The 25,069-nt window shown below is 54.6% G+C and overlaps 1 protein-coding gene across 3 annotated transcripts in view; it reads right to left on the reverse strand.

Moving 5' to 3' along the window:
* Window positions 1–24,492, reverse strand: part of LOC144719176 (netrin-1-like) — a 102,143-nt gene extending 77,651 nt beyond the window's left edge. The window contains exons 1-2 of one of the 3 annotated variants that reach the window (XM_078595053.1): window positions 24,173–24,492; window positions 2,915–4,185 (exon numbers count right to left, since the gene is read on the reverse strand). In XM_078595053.1, coding sequence (XP_078451179.1) covers window positions 2,915–4,079 — 1,165 coding nt within the window. In that variant the 5' untranslated portion in view covers window positions 4,080–4,185; window positions 24,173–24,492. Of the gene's footprint in view, window positions 1–2,914; window positions 4,188–10,460; window positions 11,118–24,172 lie in introns of those variants that run through there. The other 2 variants (XM_078595054.1, XM_078595055.1) reach the window with 2 other exon arrangements.
* Between the last annotated feature and the right edge of the window lie 577 nt (window positions 24,493–25,069).

A 25,069-nucleotide genomic window follows, 5' to 3' on the forward strand; every position in this document is an offset into this window, starting at 1 on the left:
TTGTGGCTCGCTGATCATAAAAAAACACGAAAACAAGAATATATCTACTCTTTGGGTCTTTCGGTAAAGTCACGTAGATAGAAAAATAATTTTACAAATCACGACGTTTCGATCGCAACACAAGCAATCGTCCTCAGGTGAAAACAAGATCCAAGAGAATGAATTTATGCAGTCACGAAAGCTTTAAGTAAAACATATATCTGTTATGTTAAACAATTAAATTCGTTAAATCACAATATAAAACCTGTCGGTTAAAATATCCTTAATAAATTGCAATAAACAAATAATATTAGCTGTTCTCCACGTATTCATCGGTTACAAAAAAATACTCAGACAATATGCCTCCTTTCTTTTTCTATCTCCACACTTGAAATATATTTCAGCTGCATTGATTCAACAGAAGCAACTCCGCACCGTGTCGTCTTTGTTTGTGCTCCTGTTGAACCAATGCTGATTTAAATTACGCGCTGCCAAAAGGCCATGTGCCTGATGGGATGTGTAAGAAATACTGGCATGTGGAGAGATGGATAATGTGACGGAGAGAGTGCGTATGCATATTGTACTACGGTCATGAATTCGACTGCTTTGATCATGGGGAAGGAAGCGCGGCTAATCTCGTGATTGTCCATCCACGGAAGAGACCTATCGCTGTTTGACAACCTCTGCAATGGTGCCTTACGTTTCAAGGACATAACCGGCAAACACATGAAGAAAATAACGGTAAGCACATTCGGATTGAAGAAAATGAAACGCTAACTATTTCCGCTGAACAGGAAAGGAGACCGGATATCAGTGTAACCATTGCGAGAGGCGTAAAGCTATACGTCGTGCAGAATACTATATATAGTAGGGCATAGGCTGCACGTGAGCATAGCGTTTTACGCCGAGATGTCGATACATGTGCGAATGCTCGGCCGAGTATAAATACACCCGAGACTGGCAGCTGACAAGCCGCTGTCTGTGCCGTCCACGCGCGTGCATGGAGCACTGGGCAGCACTCGACATGGGCATTCTGCTAATGGTTTAAAAAAAAACTCCTAAATATAACGACACACTCGCGCGAATGCGCACACAGGTCACGCGCAGCTCTTGAGAGTCGCGCATTCAGAATGTGCCCTCGCGTCCGTTGCCCCGATAACAATTCGTGGGGAATGTGCTGCAAAATGTGCGCGAGCAGGAAAGTTTTCAATCAGAGCAATGCATAGGAAGGGCCCCGCGCGTTCTATCCGCAAACAAGGAGGCGACTTCTAGCGCCACGTACACCAGAGAATAACTTCGCCTCAATGAGAAACGTCATCATAACTGTGGCCCCCCAATAAGGGAACTGTGCTACCCCGAATTATGAAAAACCGTGCCCACAAAAGCACCCCCTAATCAGAAAACGACTGCACTCCCATAATAAGATCATTACTGCACCCCCAATAATGAAATAACTGTGCCCCCTAATAAGATAACAGCTGTACCCCCCCCCCCGATAATGGAACAGAACCCTGTACAATATAATCACTGTAACCCCATAATATAATCACTGTAATCCCACAATATAATCACTGTAATCCTACAATATAATCACTGTAATCCCACAATATAATCACTCTAATCCCATAATATAATCACTGAAACCCCATAATATAATCACTGTAATCCCATAACATAATCACTGTAATCCCACAATATAATCACTGTAATCCCACAATATAATCACTGTAATCCCACAATATAATCACTGTAATCCCACAATATAATCACTGTAATCCCATAACATAATCACAGTAATCCCACAATGTAATCACTGTAATTCCTTAATATAATCACTGTAATCCCACAATATAATCACTGTAACCCCATAATATAATCATTATGCCCCTCAATAAGAGAACAAGTGAGACACCCAAAAAGCGAATACGAACACCTTCAATCAGAACCACTCACAACCCCAATCACCACTACTCACACCCCAATCACCACCACTCTCACCCCCAATCACCACCACTTACACCCCAATCACCACCACTCTCACCCCTAATCAGCTCCACTCACACCCCCAATCACCACTACTCTCACCAAAATCAGCTCCACTCACACCCCCAATCACCACCACTCTCACCCCCAATCACCACCACTCTCCCCCCAATCGCCACCACTCTCACCCCCAATCACCACCACTCTCACCCCCAATCACCACCACTCTCACCCCTAAGCAGCTCCAATCACACCCCCAATCACCACTACTCTCACCCAAATCAGCTCCACTCACACCCCCAATCACCACCACTCACACCCCAATCACCACCACTCACACCCCCAATCACCACCACTCTCACCCCCAATCACCACCACTCTCACCCCCAATCACCACCACTCTCACCCTCAATCACCACCACTCTCACCCCCAATCACCACCACTCTCACCCCCAATCACCACCACTCTCACCCAAATCAGCTCCACTCACACCCCCAATCACCACCACTCACACCCCAATCACCACCACTCTCACCCAAATCAGCTCCACTCACACCCACAATCACCACCACTCACACCCCAATCACCACCACTCTCACCCCCAATGAGCATCACTCTCACCGCTAATCAGCTCCACTCACACCCCCAATCACCACCACTCTCACCCAAATCAGCTCCACTCACACCCCCAATCACCACCACTCACACCCCAATCACCACCACTCACACCCCCAATGAGCATCACTCTCACCGCTAATCAGCTCCACTCACACCCCCAATCACCACCACTCTCACCACAATCAGCTCCACTCACACCCCCAATCACCACCACTCTCACCCCAATCAGCTCCACTCACACCCCCAATCACCACCACTCACACCCCAATCACCACCACTCGTATCGTGAGTATCGTTGGAGCCCCCCCCCCCCGCGCCGCACGCCGCACGTACCCACGCACTCGTTGGCGTCGCGGGCGGTGGCTCTCTGCCAGGGCCGGTCGTGGTGGAAGGGCTTGCACTGGTCGCAGTCGGGTCCCGCCGTGCTGTGCTTGCAGTCGCACGCCATGGCGCCGTCACGTTCGCCGCGCACGCAGCGCGCCGCGTGGCCGTTGCACTTGCAGCGGCCGCCCACCTGTAGGTCGGCCACGGCGTAGAAGTGCGAGTCGCGGGCCCCCTGCGACAGGTGCGGCGGAGCCCCCGGGCCCTCCTGGAGGGGAGACTCCGCGGGCCCCCCCGGGTGCTGGGCGCCGTCGTCGTGCGGCGGCGCGGGCGCGTGGAGGCGGCTGAACACCACGCGGATGTCCGTGGCCGTGACCCAGTCCTGCAGCACGGGGCTGCTGTCGAAGTCGTGCGCCGAGGGGCGACCGTCCAGGGTGCTGAACGCCACCAGCCCGTCTCCTGCAGCCGACGACGATGAAGAGGATGCGGCCGCGGCTCCCTGCGAGCGCGCCTCGAGATGCGCGTCCGTGCAGAGCGCCTCCTGCTCGTTCTGTTTGGTGACGGTCGCCCTGTTGGGCCGCGCGTACATCTTGCGGCACTGCGTCGAGTAGAACTGGAAGGGCACCCACGTTTTGCCGTGGTCGGCCGACTTGAAGATGGCCATGGACTCTGGGCGCACCGAGCAGAACTGCAGGCTCACGTAGGTCACCTCGAACTTCTTGCCGAGCGCAAGGCTGAGTGTGACGTTGAGCGGGGGCTGCACGTTGCTGTCGGACTGCCAGCACGTGAGGTTGTGCGGGTTGTTGAGGTCGGTGAGGTAGGCGGGAGGGTGAGCGCGCTTCGGGTCCGAAGCGTCGCACACGTGGCACGAGCGCACGGCGGCCACACCACCGCCGCGCTCCTCGAGGAGGCCACCCGAGCAGAACCGCGCCGGGGGCTTCCCGCACGAACTCGAGGCGCGCACCTCCCTGCCGAACGCGGCGTTCACGAAGTCCGGGATGCAGCGGCGAGGGTTGCCGGCCTCGTCGCTGCACGGGTCCGGGGGCAGGCCCTGCTGCTGCGCGGCGAACATGCTGAGGCCGTAGCGCGACGCGGCCGCGCCGCCGGCCACGCACCACCCGCAGAGCGCGCACAGAGCGAGCAGCAGCCCCGCGACGCCACTGCCGCCGCACTCCATCGCGTGGACGCCGCGGGACGAGAGCTCCGGGACGCGTCCACTCCTCTTGGATCCGAACGCAGGCCCTGGAGGCGAGCGGGGTGCTTGAGAGCGGTCGCCGGAAGATCTGCGCCGGAGTGAACGGCACAACAGAGGGGTTTTGTTGAAGGGTCAGCGTCGCCCGCCGTGAGCGCCGCCAGTGCGTCTGTGTGCGACTCGGGCAGTGCGTCTGTGTGCTGCTCCGGCAGTGCGTCTGTGTGCGACTCGGGCAGTGCGTCTGTGTGCTGCTCCGGCAGTACGTCTGTGTGCTGCTCCGGCAGTACGTCTGTGTGCGACTCGGGCAGTGCGTCTGTGTGCTGCTCCGGCAGTACGTCTGTGTGCGGCTCTGAGCGCTGCGGCCCCAATGCGACCGGCGAGTCGAGTCGAGCGTAAGAAATATCTTGATATGAAATCAATATCACGATCACGTGATATACTTGTTCTGATTCGCGCGGTGATATTGACATGGAGGTAGGAGTGATTGAACGAAAAAGGCGAGAATTCTGCTTTGCCGTCTGAGTCCTCCTCTCCGAAAAAAGCCGAAACTCACGTCCGAGCGTAGAGACGTTCAGTCAGACGATTGGAAACAATTTATAAAAGTTCTACGTGAAAAATATCGCATCGTAACGCGAACAGAGCGCGACAATTATCGCGCGCACGTGAACATACACGCCACGATGCGTGTATATAAGTATACATCAGCACACACATATACCACAATACGTGTGTATACATATATCCAGCACACACGGGTACCGAGATATTGTGATGGGCACTCGTGAAGATAAAACGCACGCGTACGAGACGACGGCAATCCTACGAGCCTTCAAAGCCGTTGCGAAATCGCGCCGTGCGTCTACCGTGGCTGAGGAGCGCAGTGCCGCTGCTGCTGCACCTGCAGGGGAGCGTACTGCGCTTCGCTACCTGCAGCGGCTACTGCTGCATCTCCAGCTACTGCTGGGAGGTGAGCGTGACGGCTGATGGGTCGCGCTTCCTCCCACGCAGCTGCTTTATCGGCACAGCGAGAGAGGGGGAGGAGGAGGAGGGGTTGGGGGTGTAAATGAGGGGAAGCTTCACGCACAGTTTAATTAGAGCCCGGTTTCACCACCCGCCTCGACGCACGGCCCCCAGCCCTCATTAATTTATTTATTTGAGTGTCGCTGCCCCTAGCGCCCTGCCCCTAGCGCCCTGCCCCACTCCCCGTTAAGAAGTGGCCGCCCAGCGTTGGAGAGCGCCGCCAGGGGCCCCGCGGTTTGGTGAACAGCCGTGCAATATCGTCGTCGTCACCATCATCTTCGTCGTCGTTTTAAACACCGTTACGGCACGGACCCAAAACCCCAAGGGCCCACAACAAACAGTGCTATTGAAGGTGTCATGGACAAGGCGTTCAATGTTACAAGACACTGGAAATCACTATACGGAGAGATGTGATTTCCATGCCACGTGTATGACATACGTATATTTGTCGTGGCTATTAGCGCAAGGCATGCGTGGTTCAGTGGCACAGTGGGTTAGCGCGCTGCGACCTGAGTTCAATTCCCGACCATGGCTTATACATCAGTGGCGAGTGATATCTGGAGCAATCTCCCTGGTCCATCCCCTTCACCAACCCATACTGATGAGTCTGATGAAGCGTGGTGGTGCGGCCAATCGACACCCAACTGTGACTGGGGATGCCTTCATTCAGCAGTCGACTTACAAGCAGCGGTGGGGCTGCGAATTTAAACGGTGATCCTATCGCCTACCGAAGAGTATTAACGGACCATACCGCTAATGCGTGTTTGTCTGCATAGTAGCCAAAAGGTCACGGCTTAGTCGCGCCTATAACACCCGCGTGACTCCTCATACGCCGCGTGAATCTGGCTGCGGCTCGACAGTCCGTCACTCTGCAGGTGGCAGTCTGCATTGTCCGGCGGCGGTTAATGTAGTACCGTTCGAGTGGCGTTCCTTGTCAGCGGCGAGTGGACGGAATACACACACACACGCGGAATACACACACACACACGCGGAATACACACACACACACGCGGAATACACACACACACACGCGGAATACACACACACACACGCGGAATACACACACACACGCGGAATACACACACGCGCACGCACGCAAGCACGCGGCAGTGAGGCCGATCAAGGTGCGCACATCGCGAGACGTTTAAACGCCACCCGGTGAATCGTGAACACACGACTACGGGTCCCGCCCCCACGGTGTGTATTTGGTGTAATCGGTGTCTGCGTGCATTGCCGCTCTCGGAGAGAGGTGTTGCAGTGGCGCTCCACTACGGGCCACGCGCGTTCGATTACTACCGATCACGGTTAACATCAGTGGAGAATATCTGAAATCGGTCCAGGGTCTCCCCTAAGATCGGCTCAGCCTTAAATGAGTTGTTAATGCGGTATATAAACAATCAACAGTGGGAGGGGGGTGGCAAAGGCGGGCCGGGTATGACGCTGGATACACCACACTCTCGTGCGTCGGCCCAACCTTAATAGGTGATCGCAAACCGCACTTATTGCGACCAGGGCCGGATGAAGATTTTTTTTGTAGGCCCCTGGGCTACAGGTACTGTGAGGCCCCCAGTAATATTTTTAAAAGGAAAACAGGGTTAAAGAAAAATTAAATGTATTTTACAAGGCTAACAACAAATAAAATTCAGCATTTACAAGTGAAATAACGTTTCACAAAATCTCTGGAGGCCCTCCAGCTGGCGGAGGCCCCTGGGATCCAGCCCCTAAAGCCCCCGTGCCTTAATCCGACCCTGATTGCCACCAGTCTGTAAGGTACTACACGAGGTGTTTGCCTTGTGTGTGTACGTGCGCGCGCGCACGACAAGCCGTTAAAAATACAAACCTCTACGAGTCTCACGCTGACCCCGCGTGTTCGCGAACCCGGAGATATTGTTTTAATAAAGCGGCTTGCGTGTAAATAAACTGCGCGTGGAGTTTACAATGAGACTCTCGCATTCTCTCTCACACTCGCTCATGAGGCTCGGCCGGGTTAGCCAAGGCGCAACACGGGCGGGGTGGTGCAGGAGGAGGATTGACTGAGCTCGGCTCGGCTCGGCTCCCGTGTGCGACTCCCGTTGCACCATCGCAGTTGTAGATTGGTATACGAGTTCCAAGGTCCAAGCATAATTCTGCGGACGCGGTGCCCGGTGGATTGAATTAAAATAAGTAAATTAAATGTTAATGAGGTGAGATTAGAAGTTGAGCTTTATACAAAACGGCCCGCTTATGTCCACATCGCCCGAAATGCGCCGCTCTCTCTCTGATTTCGGAAGCTAAGCAGGATGGCACCTGCACAGCGCTTGAATACTCACGTGGTGGTCAGCAGAGGGCGGTGACACAGTCCACCAGGTGAGACGTCGAGAGACCAGGAGGGTAACTTACACGAGTCACCAAAATGACAAAACGAAAGGCAATACCATGGACGTGAGCGGCAAAATGAATCAGCGGACAAAACACCTCGCTGCTGTATCTGTCACTCAGCATAAACGCATCCACATCCCAGCAGCAGCCACACTTAACTGGGAACAGCATTGCTTCAACACAAATACATTTCAATTTAAAACGTAGGCTTTCGCCACCAATATCATCTATAATAGAGGCTTTTTGGGGTTAGATCGCGTAAATATATAAATGTGTCGTTAAACCCGCCTGATGAAGCAAGTTGTAATTACTGGCGAAACGTCGTACTCAGATTGCAAATGTTGTGGCTTGGCTCTCCACCACACCGGTGTGCTGTACTAGTGACGAATTGCCACGTTCTGTTTATGTGACAACCCTTACTAGTTGGCTGTGTCGGGTGGTGGCGGGTTTAACGACACATTTATATATTTACTTACACGATCTAACCCGAAAAAACCCTCTATTATGGACAAACAACTCTCTGAATGGGTTTTCGTTCGTGTCTCATCGACAGAGTCGGGCAACTCAAACCAACTGCTCGTGAACTGCCGCACCTTCGTAGGCACGGCCCCTCTCCCTGCTCAAGATGGGTCCTCGTGAGCAGTGCGGACGACCAATGGGGGCCAGGGTGTTCCACACAGTTGGACAGCAATGGAGAAGAGTCGACCCCCCCCGCCCGCCCCCTCCTACACATCGAGCGGATCTCCCCTCGGCGTGAGCTCACAAATCACGGCGCTCGCCTCAATTGATATCCACAGTTGCGCCGACAGGCGGTGCTGGAAAGATGCGCGCGGGCCAAGTATGTGCGATATCCAGCGGAGCTTCTCGGGAAACGTGCGCATTTGCTGCGGAGAAATGATCGAGTTTACGTCATGGCCGATGGTGTTTTACCGATGCGTGTTGTGTACATTGGGTGGTGGCACCGCCGGCATTGGCAAGTCGGTGTAATAACACCCGGTGTGTGCAATCAAACAAAAGGTCGCCACGCAGGAACTCCGCCGCTCGTTTGGCCGCACCTCGGGAGTTTTCCGGCCATTGGGCTCACACCCACGGCGCGCCCTCTCGACTGGCGGCTCGCGGGCCAAACGCGGATCCCGAAAACGCGCTTCGGGTTGGCACCGCCGAGAATCGGATGCCGCTGGCGGAGCTATCCAGGTACATTACACAGGTTCGCGAGACAACATAAATCATTTGAACACAATTGCTGAGCGCCGGCCCAAAGGTCCAACACGCCCAGCGGCCGGAAACAAACGGCACGGCCAAAATTGTAATCGAAAAGAGTGAAGCAGTTTTCTTAAATTAACCGAGGCTAGTATAAGAGGAACAGTGCGAGGAAAGAAGCAGAACAAGAGGCGTTGTGAGTTGCAGTGTGGTAGTTGAACACAGCGTGGATGAGATCCGAGTCCTTCACATGGCAAGAGGAATAATTTAGTGAAGTTCACGGGAACAGTAACCATGGTAGTAGCGATAGAAGAGTGATGACGAGTTGACTGCACGCCGGCGAGCGAGTGCCTGAAGTGAATCAGTGAGTTGTGGATCAAGTTAAATAATGAGCACATGTATGCTCATGGCATTGTTTGGCCGATCGGAAAACAGATATATACAGGATATACATTTATTTAGCCTTGCACTCCACGATCGCAGTTGGCGTGGATGCAGTGCGAAAAGTAGGGAGGAAGTGTGGGGGTAGCACGCAGCTCGTTCTAGTTACCCCCCACACACATACGCACCCCCCCCCCCCTTGGCTCCCGCTCCCCCCGGGGTCTGATTGGGATTTCACTCCGGGCTCGCCGCAACGCCGCCGCGTGGTCTTGCAGACTGCCCGCTCGAGTGTCAACGGGCGTCACGTGACGCGTTGCGTTAACACACCGCGTCATTCGTGCGAATTGAATCTCACCACGCAGCAGTGAATGTGTCAAATGGAGCTAACGCAATTGTACGAACGGGACAGCATAAAAGAAACCCGGGAAACAATACAAATGAGACGATAGACTGAAAACGAGGCGACAAGTACCGATTCGTGAATGGAATTGCGGAAGAGTTCATTGACTCGCCGGGTCGGGTCAATTTACTCTCCTGGCGACAAGGCGCGAACTTCCGCTGATTTCTTCGACAATGACCCCCTCCCCCTCCCCACAGACACTCACGATGGACGGAGCGCGCTGTTCGTGTAACAGGTAGATTATAGAATGGCGCGCACATTTGCACACTTACTCATGGTAAAGCATTTCAGATGTCGTGAAATGCGAGACGCGTATCACCCCCACCACCGCGACTGATGATAACCATATTGAGAAAACATCCCCAGCCAAAGTATGACACCTTTGCATTCACTGTTTAAACATGCACTGATATTGTGCAGCCACTTGCCAATCCTCTGCCAGATTGATGCCCCTCGGCAATGATAGTTGTTTGATCATACTTCACCGCGCCGATCAAATGCGTGTTGGTAAAGACAGAAACTGGCCCATGACCGGCTCGGGTATCATTCGATACCGATGTTTGCCGTGACCGAAAATCGAGCCTTCTACCGCTGGTCGTGCATTCGCGATTAAATTTAATTATCGGCCACGACCAACATCAGCGGCGAGTGAAATGTGAACGCGTCATGGGCCCACCCCAAGCGCGGTGCGCTAACCACTGCGCCACCGCTCCTGTACGTGCCCCGTTACGCAAACCTGTGCACGGCACGAGGGACGCGGTGCTGACGAATGCATCGGAGGTGCGCGGCGCAGCTGAGAAGCTTTCACGGGGGGGGGGGGGAGCCGCGCGGTTGCATTGAGCGGTCGCGCGCGATTGCTCTGCGCCGCGCTAAATCGAACGAAGAACTCTCGCGCGCCGCGCGATTCCCAGCGAACGATCGCCATCGGCGCATGGGAAGCGAACGGCGGCGCGAGCCGCGCACTCGGTAGCAGGAGCCTCACTGTGTGTGCTGTGCTTCGTCCTTACGTTTTGCTTTACTGGAGCTTTCTTGACGTTCTCGCAGCTGTAGTTCGCGTCTTCCAGCAGAGCGCGTGCTTGTGCTGGCGGTGTTGCGTCGATCTAGGATCCACATCCAACAGAGAGCGTTCTTGCCTACAAACATCTGGCAGTTGACCACCATTGGTTTCAGCGACCTTGACTCTGCCGATGAGACGCTAAACGTCAATACCGGTCCACGGTTTGCGTTTGTTAAACCGATGCTGATTAACAAAATAGCACTCTCACGAGGCCGTGTGGCCCTATGGAACGTGTAGTAAATATATGATTGTATTGTAGTGTTTGCGCAGAGGAACAGGTACGGTAAGAGGCCATATTGTCGGGGAGATGGGGTCGAACTGGCACCCCGATGATTACGCTCCAAACTACTGCACCACTGCGGTAGCTCCTGTACATCAACACGGGACACGCCAATGGCAAGGCCATACCTGGTGCAGACACCCTCGATAACAGCGGTAGTCGACCTTATTGGCTGCGTGGCCTGCTCCACCGCGACGCGGGGAGGACCCGCGAGCGGGCGGTAACAGCACGGGGGGCTCGCTCGGCTCGATGGGAGGATTCGGGGTAAAGTTCACGCCGTGGATCGGCTGCGCGTGGCTCTCACGTGTGGACGAGCGAACTGCGCCCAGCGCCACTGTTTATGGTGCAGTCGTTCACGCCGGGCATGCGTTGCGCGTTATCCATTACAAAACACAACCACCGATGCTACGAGCTGGATCTTTTTTTGCCACAGCCATTTGAAACGTCTCCCCCGGCGAAACCCCCCGCCCCCCACCACCCCCACACCGTGTGGCGTCGTCGGGGTTTTTAAAATATACTTCACCACGCTGGTCAGAGCGCGTTGGTGAAAGGGGGAGAGGCGGAGGGGACGAGAGCGGTTTAGATGTCACTCGCCGATGATCTCAGCGATCATTACCGGGAATCGAGCTCATGGCGCCGGAGTCAGAGCGCAACGCTCAAACCACTCCGCCGCGATCCCTCACTTCTCCGTGGTCACGCGAACGTCATGTTCCACTGAAATGGGCATTTGAGGCGGTAATCATCTCAAGTTGACATTCCTGAGCCAGCGGCGGGAATTTAATTTGTGAATGCTGAATTTTATTTGTTGTTAGCCTTGTAAAATTACAATTTAATTTTTCTTTAACCCTGTTTTCCTTTTGAAAATGCTACTGGGGGGCCTCACAGTACCTGTTGCCCAGGGGTCTACAACATCTCAATGCGGCCCTGGTCGACAGGGCCGGGAGCTCCGCACGTGCCGGAGCGGCCTGGCGCCCACGCCGCGTGCACGTGCGGCGGACACGATCAGCCGCACGCAGCACGTGCAGCAATGGTGATGTCACCTTGACATGCACGTCATGCGGGGGGGGGGGGTCCTCATTGTTCTCTGTTGTTGTCACCCCTGTTCGACGTTGAGTGATCGTATAAGCAAAATATGTTCGCTTGCGATGTATGTGCAGTGTGAGTTGGGAGCGGCAGTGTTACAGTTAGCGCACTCCGTTACGAACCTGGCGGCCCGGGATCGATTCCCGCTCACGGCCAACATCAGTGACGATTATCTGAACCGATCCTGGGCCTCCCCTCGGTCGATTCAGCCTCAAATGAGTACCTGGTGCGGTGTGTAACCATCGCCATTCGGGAAACAAAGGTGGCCGGGTGTGGTACTGGTCACCCAACCTCTTGTATGCCGTGCCGGCCTTCATAGGTGCTCGCTAATAGCACTTGCCCCAACAGTCTGTTAAGGCTACATGGGGGATCTTTGTCTTTGTAGTGTGTGGGAGTATGTAATGTGTGTGAAGTGTGAGTGTGTATGTATCTGTGTGAGCGTCGTGCGGGACTTCAAAAGGCGCTCGCTGACAGCACTTGCACCAACAAGCCAGTTTTATCCAGACGGGAACCTTTGTCGTTGTATGAATGTGTGCGTGAGTGTGTGTCGTAGTTATTTGTGATTGCGAGCAGCACACCACCGGTGGAGGAACAAAGTCCAACGTTTCATCTGCAATGGCCTGGTTTGGGGATCTTCTATATGCCCGAGGATCAAAGAGAGGGCAAGTGAATGGCAGAAGACGCCAGTGCTGCGAGCGTGTATGTGTACACAAATACAAAGAACCTGTAGGCGTATAGCTACGTAGCCTGCTGGGGGCAAGTGCTGTCTGCGACCTCCTAATAAGGCCGGCATGGTGCACGGGGGAGTGGCATTACCAGCACCACGCCCGGTCGCCTTTGTCTCGATCGGGGCTGATGGTTATACATCGCACCAGTATTTGCCACTGTTTTTTGGCCGCGAGCGGGAATCAAACTTGGAACGCCGGTTTCGTAGTGCAGAGCACTAATCGCCACGCTCTCCCTCCTCCCTTAAAAAAGATAAAGATCCCCCGTGTAGCCTTAACAGACTGTAGGGGCAAGTGCTGTTAGCGAGCAGAACCTATGAAGGCCGGAACGGTACACTAGGGGGTGGGTGGCCAGCACCACGCCCGACCGCCTTTGCATCCCCAGTGGCGATGTTTGCACACCGCACCGGGTACTCAATTGAGGCTGAGTCGACCTAGGGGACCGGTTCAGATAATCGTCAACGCGGGTCGCCAGGTCCGTAGCGCAGAGCGCTTGCCGCTACACTACCACTCCCCACACGCAGACACCGACGCACACGATTCACGTTGATAGTAAATCGGGGATCAACCCGCCTTGGGGGGACAGGAGCGCGCCACGTCCCTCCTCCCTGCGCCCGCCGCTGTCGTGAATCACGCGCGGGCGCTGCGGGTGCACGCGCCGTGTGCGTTGCGTTGGCGGGTTCTCTGTCGTCGTCGTCGTTGTTGTTATTTCAACATGAGGAAGGCATATGTGACCCGAAGGGGGCAATAGCTTTCCGGAAAGTGCAGTCAGATATACGCAGAATAAACACGCGCACTCACACACACACACGCCCTCCCACACACTCCACAACGACAAAGATCTCCCCTGTAGACTTCGCAGACTGTAGGGGCAAGTGCTGTTAGCGAGCAGAACCTATGAAGGCCGGAACGGCACGCGAGGGAATGGGTGGCCAGCACCACGCCAGGCCTCCTTTGTCTCCCCAAAGCTGACACTTTCTACACATCGCGTCAGGTACGAATTTGAGGCTGAGTCGACCTAGGGTAGGCTCAGAATTGGTTCAAATATATGCGACAGTTGTTGGTCGCGAGCGGGAATCGAACTGGAGTCACCGGGTTCGTAGAGCGGTGCGCTAACCACTTCGCCACCGCTCCGCACTCACACATCCTCAATGACTCACGCAAAGTGCCCCCCCCCCTTGATCAGCACAGCAACAACAGTAGCCGCGGGTGTCATGATCGCCGCATGGCAACGTCAACTGAACGAGAAGTGGCCTACGTGATTGTTCGTGGCCAAGTTATCGCCGAACAGATACAAACTATACACTGTAAACATTATCCGGACACTCCGTAGTTTTAGTAACAACACATAGGCCTGCTCTCCACACCGGCACATGTACTGTACTTCTCAGCAAATTGTAACGGGGTCTTAAAGACGCTGACGATTTCTTTTGATATTTGCGTGTGTCTCACGCAAAGATCCCCCGTGCAGACCACGCAAGTTGAAGAGAGAGCGCTGTTCGCGAGCACCTATTAAGACCATTATAGTGCACGAAGAAGTCAAAACCATGGCTGGAAGTCTTTGACTTTTCAACGCCCCATGTTTCCACACCACATCGAATATTTGTTTAGGGCTTAGTTGACCTCGGGCAGGCCCAGCGCCAGTTCAGATATTCTTCCCTGAGTGTTGACCGTGAGCGGCAATCGAACGCGGGTCGCCGGGTTCGTATGGCTCTGCGCTAACCACTGCGCCGCCGGTCCTCCCTCTCTCGCCCGCCCGCCGCACACTGAGATCGCTATCGCCCTGCGCGCATCGCGGGACGCGGCGCGAGCCACTTAACCTGATCCACACCCCACCCCCTCCTGCATATCACGGCTGCCTCATTTCAAAGGCACGCGTTGCGTATTTTAGGAGATTGCCTGAGAACGTCACCATTACCAACCCCTCTGGCCTCTCTCTGTCCACGGGCTACGCGGCAGGGGCGTTGCACGAAGCGTCGCCTCTACGATACGTTCCCCTTGTAACGCGTGCGGAGTATTTGTTTCTTGTCTCGTGACGTGTGCTTGCGCACAACTGGTCACCGCAATATCGCAAGAGGAGCGCTGTCGGTCGCTCCTCGTCGCCGTGCTCTGCTGCCGCCACTCGGGGCCGAGTGCGAGTGCCCGTGACGACTCTGCGCGTTGCTCGAACGCACGCAACAAAGACGAAGATCCCCCCGCGGAGCCTGCAGAGACTTGAACGGCGCGGGGGGGGGGGACAGAACACCGCCCGGCCGCCTTTGTCCAACCAAAGCGCTGATGTTTGCACACGACACTAATTTAAGGCTCAGTCGACCTAGGGGAAGCCCACCCATACACACACGTCATTTTTTAAATATATATATATAACCATGTGAGAGCACAATTATTGTTTCCAAAGGAGACCCGAGTTTAAACTGCGACCAAGTAGGGCGCGATCACATTAAAAAACCTTGTTCTGCCCTCTACGAGCTGATTGATGTTCTTATATATAACTATAGATAAGTAACACGTATATATGTGTGTGGATTATCTCTCTGTTTCATCTCATCCACACAGATAACCACCACAACAACACGTTCACTCGCTCAGCACACTCACTACAGATCCCGCAGTGCTCCACTTTGGAATTCCCTCCTCCCGTCATCTTTCCTCACGAGCTCTTACAATAATATCCTCACTCTGTGTTCAAGAAACGCGTGAACTCTTCAAGACTGCGACTGTCATCGTGCTGCTTGTTGCTGGCCGCTTGACGATTTGGTCTGTGCTAATCAACTAGAAAAAAACAATTGTTTAAATGTGCATAATCTGTCCTGAGCAATGGAAAAATCTGATAATATGATAGTGCGCGTGTGTGTATATATCTACACCACAAAGCATACATTACAAACATTAACCAAGATTCGACAATCGCAAAACATAGGCAGAATAACACACACAGAGGCAAGAAAGGCAATTTAAAACATTCCAACATACGATTATAGCACTAATTAAACACACACACACACTGGGGTATAATTATATTGTTTGGTTGATGCTGCATTTGCAGCGCTGCAGCAGCACGCAACGGACAAAACACTCGTCGTCAATAGCAGTCGCCGAGAAGGAAGAACACGTGTCATAGGTGACGTCTCGGAAAATGGTCCTTCTTTGTGTGTTACGAAGGCGCTACGAAGTAGCGCCGTTGTCGGAAACGAGATGTTATGAACCAGAATGTGTTGAGTTGTGTACTCGCGTATAAATGTGCGCATTCCGATTGTCGAGCGCAAAGAAGCCGCTGTCCTCACAGAGGCCGAGCAAAAATGAGTCTGCGTGCGTGCGACACGTCCCGGTGAGCGCCGTTCGTTTTCCCGCGAGAGCAACGCTCGACAGGGATTCGCCGATTCGGGGCTCCGCTTCACCCGCTCGTCGTCCTCGCTCGAGTAACGTGGAATGTGCCTCGTTCATTCCCCCCGCGAAATCCGCCGAGCCCGGACCTCGAAGTTTCCGTGATTCCCTCCCCCCTCTCTCTCTCTCTCTCGCCCCATCCCCCTGCTCGAGCATCGTGGAGTTACAGAGGAGGGCAACGCTCAGATAACAACGGTCCCTTACCATGCCACTGCTGGATGAATGCCTTCCCGCGCCGCGACGCTCACTGTACGTCCATGAGGTGGTGACGTGGCCGTTTGTTGCGGAGGTTCGCGGTTCAAATCCGACAGGCCGCCCTGGTTGTTATTATTGTGGGTGTATTAACCGTAAAATGCGACGCTCGTCTGCTTCCCAGTGGACGTTAACGATTTCTAGACGTCATTCGAGATGACGTAATACAGTAGGTCATTGTGTGCTGGCGTAACGGTCGAAATTTTCTAAATTCTGAATAAAAAAACGTTCTCGCAAATTACTCGCTTGGGATCACACGCGGAGATGTGGACCCTGCTGCGAAACACAGAAGCCCCGTGGTGATCCCCCCGCGCTATGGGAACGAAAGCGCCAATAGCCAACGAGCCAAACGACTCGCTACTACAATACTCACGTGCATACCAACGGCGCGTCGAAACGTCTATTCTTCACTGCGTGTGTAGTTAACTGAGCGCACATTGCATTGCTCGTGCAATCCTGATGGCAGTGGTGCAAGCGAAACCGAACGAATCGATTCGTGACCACTCGTCGTGTCTCTCCAGGGTATTTTAATATGTATGCGTTTGGCAGACCGAACTCACAATTCCCGAAACCCCCACAGCCATGCAGAGCTCGGGCGAGAGATCAAATAAGGCGTCAAATCACGCGTGACGCATGGCGTGTGGCAAGCACGGCTCGCCCGAAGGGCAACGCATGAACAAATAAATAATACCCTGCCATATTCTTGGTTCTTTCCATAAAGTCACGTAGAAAAGAAATAAAAATAAAATTAAAAATAAAGTAAATAAATAATTCATTCAAAATATGAATTAGAAATGTAAAATAATAAAAGCAAAAAACGCACAAAAATATCAATTTCTGCAGTCACCAAAGTTTTAAGTCAAAATACCCTGCCAAGTAAGATTCCTTTCATGAGCGATACGGAAGTGCAATGTTCAGCACGCCGACCCTGCGATCTGTCCCACCCGCGTTTGTTTCAACGAGGGCGACTCTCTCGATTTGACCGGGACTCGTCGTCGGCACCGTGCGCTCTCCTCGGCAGCTTCTTGCCCTTTCTGCTGCTGCCGTGGTCTGTGTGCGTGCGGCGCGACCCGCTAGCCCGGCGGGGCCACCCACGCTAACTGTGTCAAGCGCTGTGACACGCGCAGCGGGGCCCAGTCCACTGCTGGATGAGGAAACTTCCGGCGCCGCGCGGGTCTTCGGGGTTATTTTGACCATACTTCACCACGGTGGTTAGTGCGGGTCGGGGAAGACAGCGAGTGTAGACGAACAGTATCACGGTGGGTTGTGTTGCACTGCCTTCTGTTGTTGCCTGTCGGGTATCCCATGCAGCAGCCTTCTACACACACCTACTACTGTGCTGTATGTGGTGGTCGCCCATCCGAGCACTATGCAGGCCCAAAGCTGCTTAGCTTCCGAGATGAGTCCGAGGCGAAACGCACGCGCGCAGAGTGTACAGAGCGTCCGTGTGAAGTGACCGAGAGGCGAGTTGGTGAATTAATCGTTACTTAGACGGAGGAAAAACAAATCACTCAACACATTCGTCAATAACACTGTGGCCTTACAATGAATATATCAGCCGACGTTTCGGGCGATAGCCCCTCTTCATAACACGCGCGTTGAGTGTGTTTGCTTCTCGCGCTTGTGCACCAATACCAAGGCAGTTTCACCAACATCATGTGTCGCACGGAGGTCACGCAGCTCCTACCCGGGGCCCATCCCGCGATGTTTGTCAAACAACAGACGCGCGCAGGGGCTGCGCATTGTCTCGTTTACACGCGAATGTGCTGAGTAGGCGTTCACGTCTCCTCGCCGTGGGTCGATGAGGGGAAGGGTGGGGACGGATAGGCCAGAGGGAGGCGAGGTTGAGATCAAAAATTGTTAAACTGGACGCAAACGAATCAGTCGCGTGGTTCGTGGCGAATCTAAGTAACACGATGAGGGAGCGGGACACTCGCCTCCTCCACGAATCTGCGCCTTCCTGTGGAGACCCTGAGCCGAGATTGAAGGCGCCTCCCTCGCCAGAGCCCTCGCCCATTGTTTGCAGCCACTCGCTCAACGGTGACGAGCGGCCTCATTGTTATCACTCATTGTTATCACTCTTTATTATCACTCTTCGTGGTTCCCGCGAACAAAGCCCACGCCTCTCAACTCTCCCTCGCAGCTCACCCTGGGACTCGCGAGGCGTGGGCATGTTGAGAGGTCGCTGCCGAGCTCGCGTTCTCGAGGCAGGGGCCCTCTGTTAGACGTGGGGCCTAGTTCAACGCAAAACTATAAAATATACAACAACAAAATAATCACTGGCGTCGTTGTGGGGAATATAACAGAGGCATTGGCAAATCATTCGCCTTCTATGCATTTTTGTTTTTCCTTATACGCGGAGAGACGGAGTTTTGCCTCGAAATGAATTATATTCTGCATATGCGACTTCAAGTCAGTAGCCCATAACACTGCTGAAGACACATCGAATCACCACTGCCGCGAGGTGGAGTTATTCGCATGAAACGTGGCGAGGGTGCAGAAAGCGCCAAATGCACCCACAAGATCATCCCAACTTCTCAACGCGGACAGCAGCGATTGTTCCACGAGAAGGTCGTGTCGACAGCAACTCTGAATCGCCGCGCGGTGTTGCTCACAGCAGTCTAGAAGCACCCCCCCCCCCCATAGCAGAGTGCCCGTGGTGAGCCCTCCGCTTGAGCGATGGGCGTGTTCTTTACCTGGCGAGGGGGGGGGGCAGTGGTGGGATAAGTCTCTATCCCGCTGCTCCTTTCACCCCCCCTCCTCCTCCCTCTCGCCTCGCGCTGTGGTGACACGAGTCGCTCTCGCGCAAGAGACTTCCTGCTCTCTCCCTCTCTCTCTGTTGAGTTCTCGCCTGGGCAAACAGCATGCACCGGAAGCTCACAGTCTCGTATTCTCCACAGCGTCGCTCGTGATTCGTTTGTCCTGTTGCGTGCTAGGCCACGCATCTAACAGAGAGGATCCTTGCCTATAACGTCTGACAGCCAATCGGCATTGGTTCAAGCAAGTCTGACTCTACTGACGAGACACTGAGTGTCGAAACACGCCCAGAGATGTGCTTGCGTTCAACAAATGGTGCGTACTTTGTGCATTCCACGAGAGGCCGTGTGCCTGGTGGGATGTGTAGAGAAAATACTTTTTGTGTAAAGGGACAGATATGGAAAGGGGGCGTACTTGTGTGATTATTTCGAAGAAGATTGATGTGCGTTGTTTACTGAAGCGGAGGGGCGTTGACGGTAGGGTGTTAGAGAGCTCACGGGGGCAGGAGACGGCTGTGTCACAGAGCTGTGAATGAAGACACTGATAGAGTTAGTGATAGGCAGTCATAATGACGATTAGATCATGATTACAGAACTTACTATCATCACAGAAACATCATTATCATAATGCCATCATAATCGTAGTGTCGCAAAAGACAAAGATCCGCCGTGTAGCCTTAACAGACTGTAGGGGCAAGTGCTGTTAGCGAGCACCTATTAAGGCCGGGACGGTACACGAAGGAGTAGGTGACCAGCACCACGCCCGGCCGCCTTTTTCCCCAGTGGCGATGTTTTGACACCACACCAGGTACTCATTTGAGGCTGAGTCGACCTAGGGGAGGCCCAGGACCGGTTCAGATACTAGTCACTGGTGTTGGCCGTGAGCGGGAATGGAACTCTGGTCGCCGGGTTCGTAGCGCAGCGCGCTAACCGCTACACGACCGCTCCCCCCACACACACACACGGACGCGCACGTGCGCACAAGCGAGGGTTTGGCCGCTCACACCCCGCGGCTCGCACGGTGTCAAGCGCACGGCTTCCCCCGTGCCTCGGGGCACAACGCAGCGAGAGGTCCACGGCGCGCCGCGTGCGGCGTTTGCGCGGCTCCGCGTGACCTCGTCCGGGACGCGCTGCGAAGTCGACGTGGCCCGTGACCGGTGGCCGACTCAGAGCCGCCGGCTCAGAGCTCACTCGAGAGGGAGACGGGCAGAGGCGGGGGTGCTGGCTCTACGATTCAATCTGGGTCAAGGTTGTGTCATTAATAGGCGACGTTTCGAGTCACTACACCTTCGTCACGGCATCTGCGTGCTATTGAGGCAGCGACGTTTCGGGCAACGGGTCTTATTGGTCACATGCATGTGCTATGAAAGCGACGTTTCGGTCCATTTCCTGACACGTTTATGCAATTGATGACCGTGCTGGCTGTTGTTCTTGATGTTTTGTGCGCTGCTGACAACGCAGCAGGAACGGCAGGTGCAAGTGCATTGTGTCGAATGTCGCGGTTCGAGTGCTGCGTCTTCACGCGCCGCGCGCACGTGCAAACGCTGCCGTGGTAGTCGCTCTGAGTGAAACGCACGCGGGTGAACACCGGTACACAGTTACAATGACTTAACGCGCTTCAACGTTCATCAGCCGCTGGACAACTCCATGCGTTTTCCTTAAAAAAAATCACAATTATTTCGCGTGACCGATGGACAGACGCGTGCGTTTGCGTCGTGGCCCGTGAAGGGAGAGTGGCGGCGGACACGGAGAAGCCACGAGGAGGACGGCGCAAAGGGTGCCGAGGAGGGGGGAGGCGAGGGCGGTGGCGAGTCGCGTCCTCAGAACGCTCGTCCCGAGCCGATGTCGCGCGCGCGAACGTGAAGCTGGCGCGGGTTCACGCGAGTTGAATGCGCGCGGCTCATCTGCGGATGCGTCCCCTATCCGCGGGGTTCACGCAATGCAGCACGTTCACCAGACAGGCACCGAGCTATGAGCATAAACGAACGGTAAGGTGCGTGCGAGACACACAGACATACGTGTGCGTGTGGGAGAGGCACAGGTGTGGGGAGCGGTGGCGTAGCGGTTAGCGCTACGCTGCGCTACGAACCCGGCGACCCGGTATAACTATAGGGGGATCTTTGTCTTTTGTGTGTGCTTAGCGGAGAGCGGTGGCGTAGCGGTTAAAGCGCCACGCTTCGAAACCCAGCGTCCCGAGTTCGATTTCTGCTCATGGTCAACGCCAAGTGACGATTATCTGAGCCCGTTCTGGGCCTCCCATGGGTTGACTCAGCCTCAAATGAGTACCTGGTTTGGTGTGTAAACATCAGCATTGGGCGAGACAAAGGTCCTGGCCACGCAGCCCCTCGCGTGGCGTGCCGGCCTTCATAGGTGCTCGCTAACAGCAACAAGTCCCCACAGTGTGTATAAGTGCATGAAGGAATGCCGTGTACGCATACGCATAGACACACGCACGCTGACACACACGCGCGCGCGCGCGGAGTGAGCGCCACGCTGAGTGAGCGCCGTGTCAATTACACGCGGTGCCCCACCTGCGTTTCACTCGCCCGCTGCTCTCCCTCCCGGCACGCTCTCTCCCACCCTGCCTGCTGCTCTCGCTCGTTCTCTCAAGCGGCGAGGGCCCAAGTCAAAACACGACCGCTGCTCCCATGAATGTGAAAGTAGAAGAAAGGAAACGGGACCCCCCCCCCACCCCCCCCCCGGGTGCTGGGAGACTGCAGCTTCCGCGGCCACCGCCGCCGTTCGATTCCCGTGCGAGGCGGGGCCCGCGCGCCGCCTGCGGCAGCGGCAGCAGCAGCGGGGGGGGGGGGCCTGCGTGCGGGGCCCCCCGCCTCGGACTCGCTCCGCTCCGACAGAGGCGCCTCGCGGCCCCGAGCCCGCACCAGAACCCGCACCTGAACCCGCACCTGCGCCTCTTCCGACTTCGCCGACCTCCCCGGCGAGAGAAACAGAAAACAATCTCGCTCCTGCTGCTGCCCCTCCTACTGTTGCTGCTGCGTGGGGTGTTTTTTTTCCCTCGTCGTGTTTAATGAAGCATGTTGAGAGCGGTGGCGCAGTGGGTTAGCGCACCCCGCTCATAATTCAGCGCCCCAACCTGAAGTTGACTACGGCGAACATCAGCGGCGAGTGGAATTTGAACCGGTTATGAACCACCCCCTGCCACCCGCACCTCTCCACCAACCCCGCACTGATCGCCGTGGGTGAAGTATGGTCAAACAACCCCCCGTGAGCAATAGCCGCCCTTTCGTGGAATTGACAAAGGGTTCGAGATGCATTTGAAAAACGGGAAACTCGGTGTGTGGCTCCGCCCTGTGCAGCCCGCCCAACACGAGCCCGCAACGAGGGCCGCTGCAGAGAATCTCACAACCATCGCCCCCCCCCGCCCGCCCAGCTGCGTCCTCTACACGAGGCGAGTGTGCACTGGGCAGAGCGGCGACGTCGGAAACAGGGCAGGGTTTCCGAATAATCGAGGCGCGTGTTTCTCATTAGCGCTACAGTTTGCACAATTTTGAAAACACTTCTTGTGCTCGTGTTGGTTTTGTTTTTTAGAGTTCGGGGTTTGTTTTGTTTTTGCTCACGGCACGAGAGGCGGCGTCCAGAGCCGTGCGCCGAGCCCGCGTGCCCCGGCGATGGAGGCCGCGTGTCGCCGGCGTCGCCGTGAGACGCGCGGTGTGGGCGCGCTCGGAGTCGGACATGAGCACGCACAAGTTAGCCTCGTCGTGGAGAATTAATTTATTTGTGTTCTGCGTTCTTCATCATTGCGTCAAACTAGTACCCATGTCTGCGACGCTTCCGGCAATTCACCGATATCGGTGTAAAGAAGCCTGACTGCTGACGGGGCGCTGAATGTTTGCCGCGTACTCAACGAATGCTGCTAATAAGATGCCCTCCCCGAAGTGCGCGTGGCTGACGAGATGCGCTTGACAGGCGTCGTCTTTCTGCGTGGAGTGACAGGGTTTGAGAGGGAGGAGGCGGCGTGTTATCAACTTATTTATTCTAATATTTAACCGCGTCCATAATAGAGGTTTTTTGGGGGTTAGATCGCGTAAATATATAAATGTGTCGTTAAAACCCGTCACCATCCGACACAGGCAATTATTAGGCTTGTCACGTAAATAGAACACGCCAATCTAACCCAAACAATCTCTATTATGGATGATATTGGTCACGAAAGGCTACGTGTTAAATTTAAGCGCGTGTTTAGCTCACATGTTTGTGTTAAATATCACTCACACTTTTCCAAACTTAACTTTCAACGGTAGTGTTGGCGTGATGGGTCATGATAATAATAATAAAAATTACGACCCCTTTGTGAATCCACAGTTGTATGAAGGACACGAGAGATGTTTGACTATACTTCACCACGCTTGCCGTCAAAAGGGGGGTTGAGGTAGCATTCGCCACTGATGTTAGCCGTGGTCGGGTAACGAACTGAAACGACCGGTTTATAGCGCAGCGTGCAAACCACGGGGCTACCTCTCCCCGCAGATATGCTGTGTGAGCCTTTACCCACGCACTCACGCGGCGACCGTGAACACGGATCGAACCGTGGCGTTTCTCCGCCACCTCTCCGATTCCAACCGAGATGGCAGGGGAAACCACTGGAGACGTGAAATCATTATTAATTAAATGGCCTTTGGCTCTTTAATCCACACGCAGCACCTCTACGTTACAGCGCACACGACATACCAACATGTCAAGAGGCATTTTATGAAATACGTCGCATTAACGAATTAAAAGCCAGTATTTGTACACATTTGAGAGCGGTGGCGCAGCGGTGAGCATGCTGCGCTATGAACTCAGCGACCCCCCACCCCCATCATCCCCGTCGCCAACACGCACTGACCAGCATGGCGAAGTATGGTCTAATGACCGACACGATGTTGGAATCCACATCATCCAGCAATGGATTGGTAATTTTTCTTAAGACTAATATCATGAATGACGTTACTTTATACGTGAATTGAAATCTTTACACATATATAGAATGTCCCGCAGTGCGTACTAGGTATGCGCCGAGCGCAATACCCGATCACAATCTCCGCTGAACCATGGGCAGAGGCGCAAAGGGGCTTCCATAGAGAAACGCCGGCACGGCCAGGCACGAGCGAATGATTGAATGAATGAGAAATGAACGAGAAAATAAAGAACGAGCCCTCGGCAGAGAGAGAGAGAAACTCACCACAGGGCTCAGCCGCCGCGCCGCGTAGCTCCTTCCAAGCCGGGGCAGCTCACGCCATGCGCACCGCGCCGCGCTCCAGGCGGCGGTCGGGCTACATGTGAACGCGCGCTCCTTAACGCTCCGCGCTCCAATTGCTCTTGAGACAGAGAGAGAGGCGCGAAGAGGCAAATAGGGGGGGACGGTGAGAGTAGAGCGAGCTCGGAGAGAGAGGTACGCTCAGCTCTGGAGGAGGAAGCCCTCTCGCTTGGTGGAGGAGCGCAATGCACTGATATGCCACGGGCGCTCACCGCCGCTAATATACGGCGCGTGCATTACGTAAGACGCGTGTGTATGCCTGGCCTCGCTCCAGCTCACAGAAGAGGAATACGCGGCCAGCCCACACACACGCGCATACACACGCAGGAACACACACAAGCATACACACACACATGAACGCAGAGGAACACGCCCGGCCATCCCACATGCACGCACACACACACAAGGCAAATATCCCCCGTATAGCCTTAAACAGGCTGTTGACTCAAGTGTTGTTAGCCCGGCACGGTACACGAGGGGCTGGGTGGCCAACACCACTCCCAGCCGTCTTTGTCTCCCCAATACTGATGTTTACACACCGCACCAGATACTCATTTAAGGTGTAATCGACTTAGGAGAGGCCCAAGACTGGTTCAAATATTCGTTGTCACTGTTATTTGTCGTGAGCGTGAATCGAACGCGGGTCGCTCCTCACCATACACAGACGCTTACGGGTACACGGAGACGAACACGCGCACACGCCATTACATGCGCATGGGTAGCAACATGTAAACACGCTTCTATTAACGCGCAACAAACATAAAGACAAAGATCCCCCGTAAATCCTTAACAGACTTTTGGTACAAGTGCTGTTCGCGAGCA

This window comes from Lampetra planeri, chromosome 5 (genome assembly GCF_965212315.1).
Source record: "Lampetra planeri chromosome 5, kcLamPlan1.2.h2, whole genome shotgun sequence".
Classification (NCBI taxonomy): domain Eukaryota; kingdom Metazoa; phylum Chordata; class Hyperoartia; order Petromyzontiformes; family Petromyzontidae; genus Lampetra; species Lampetra planeri.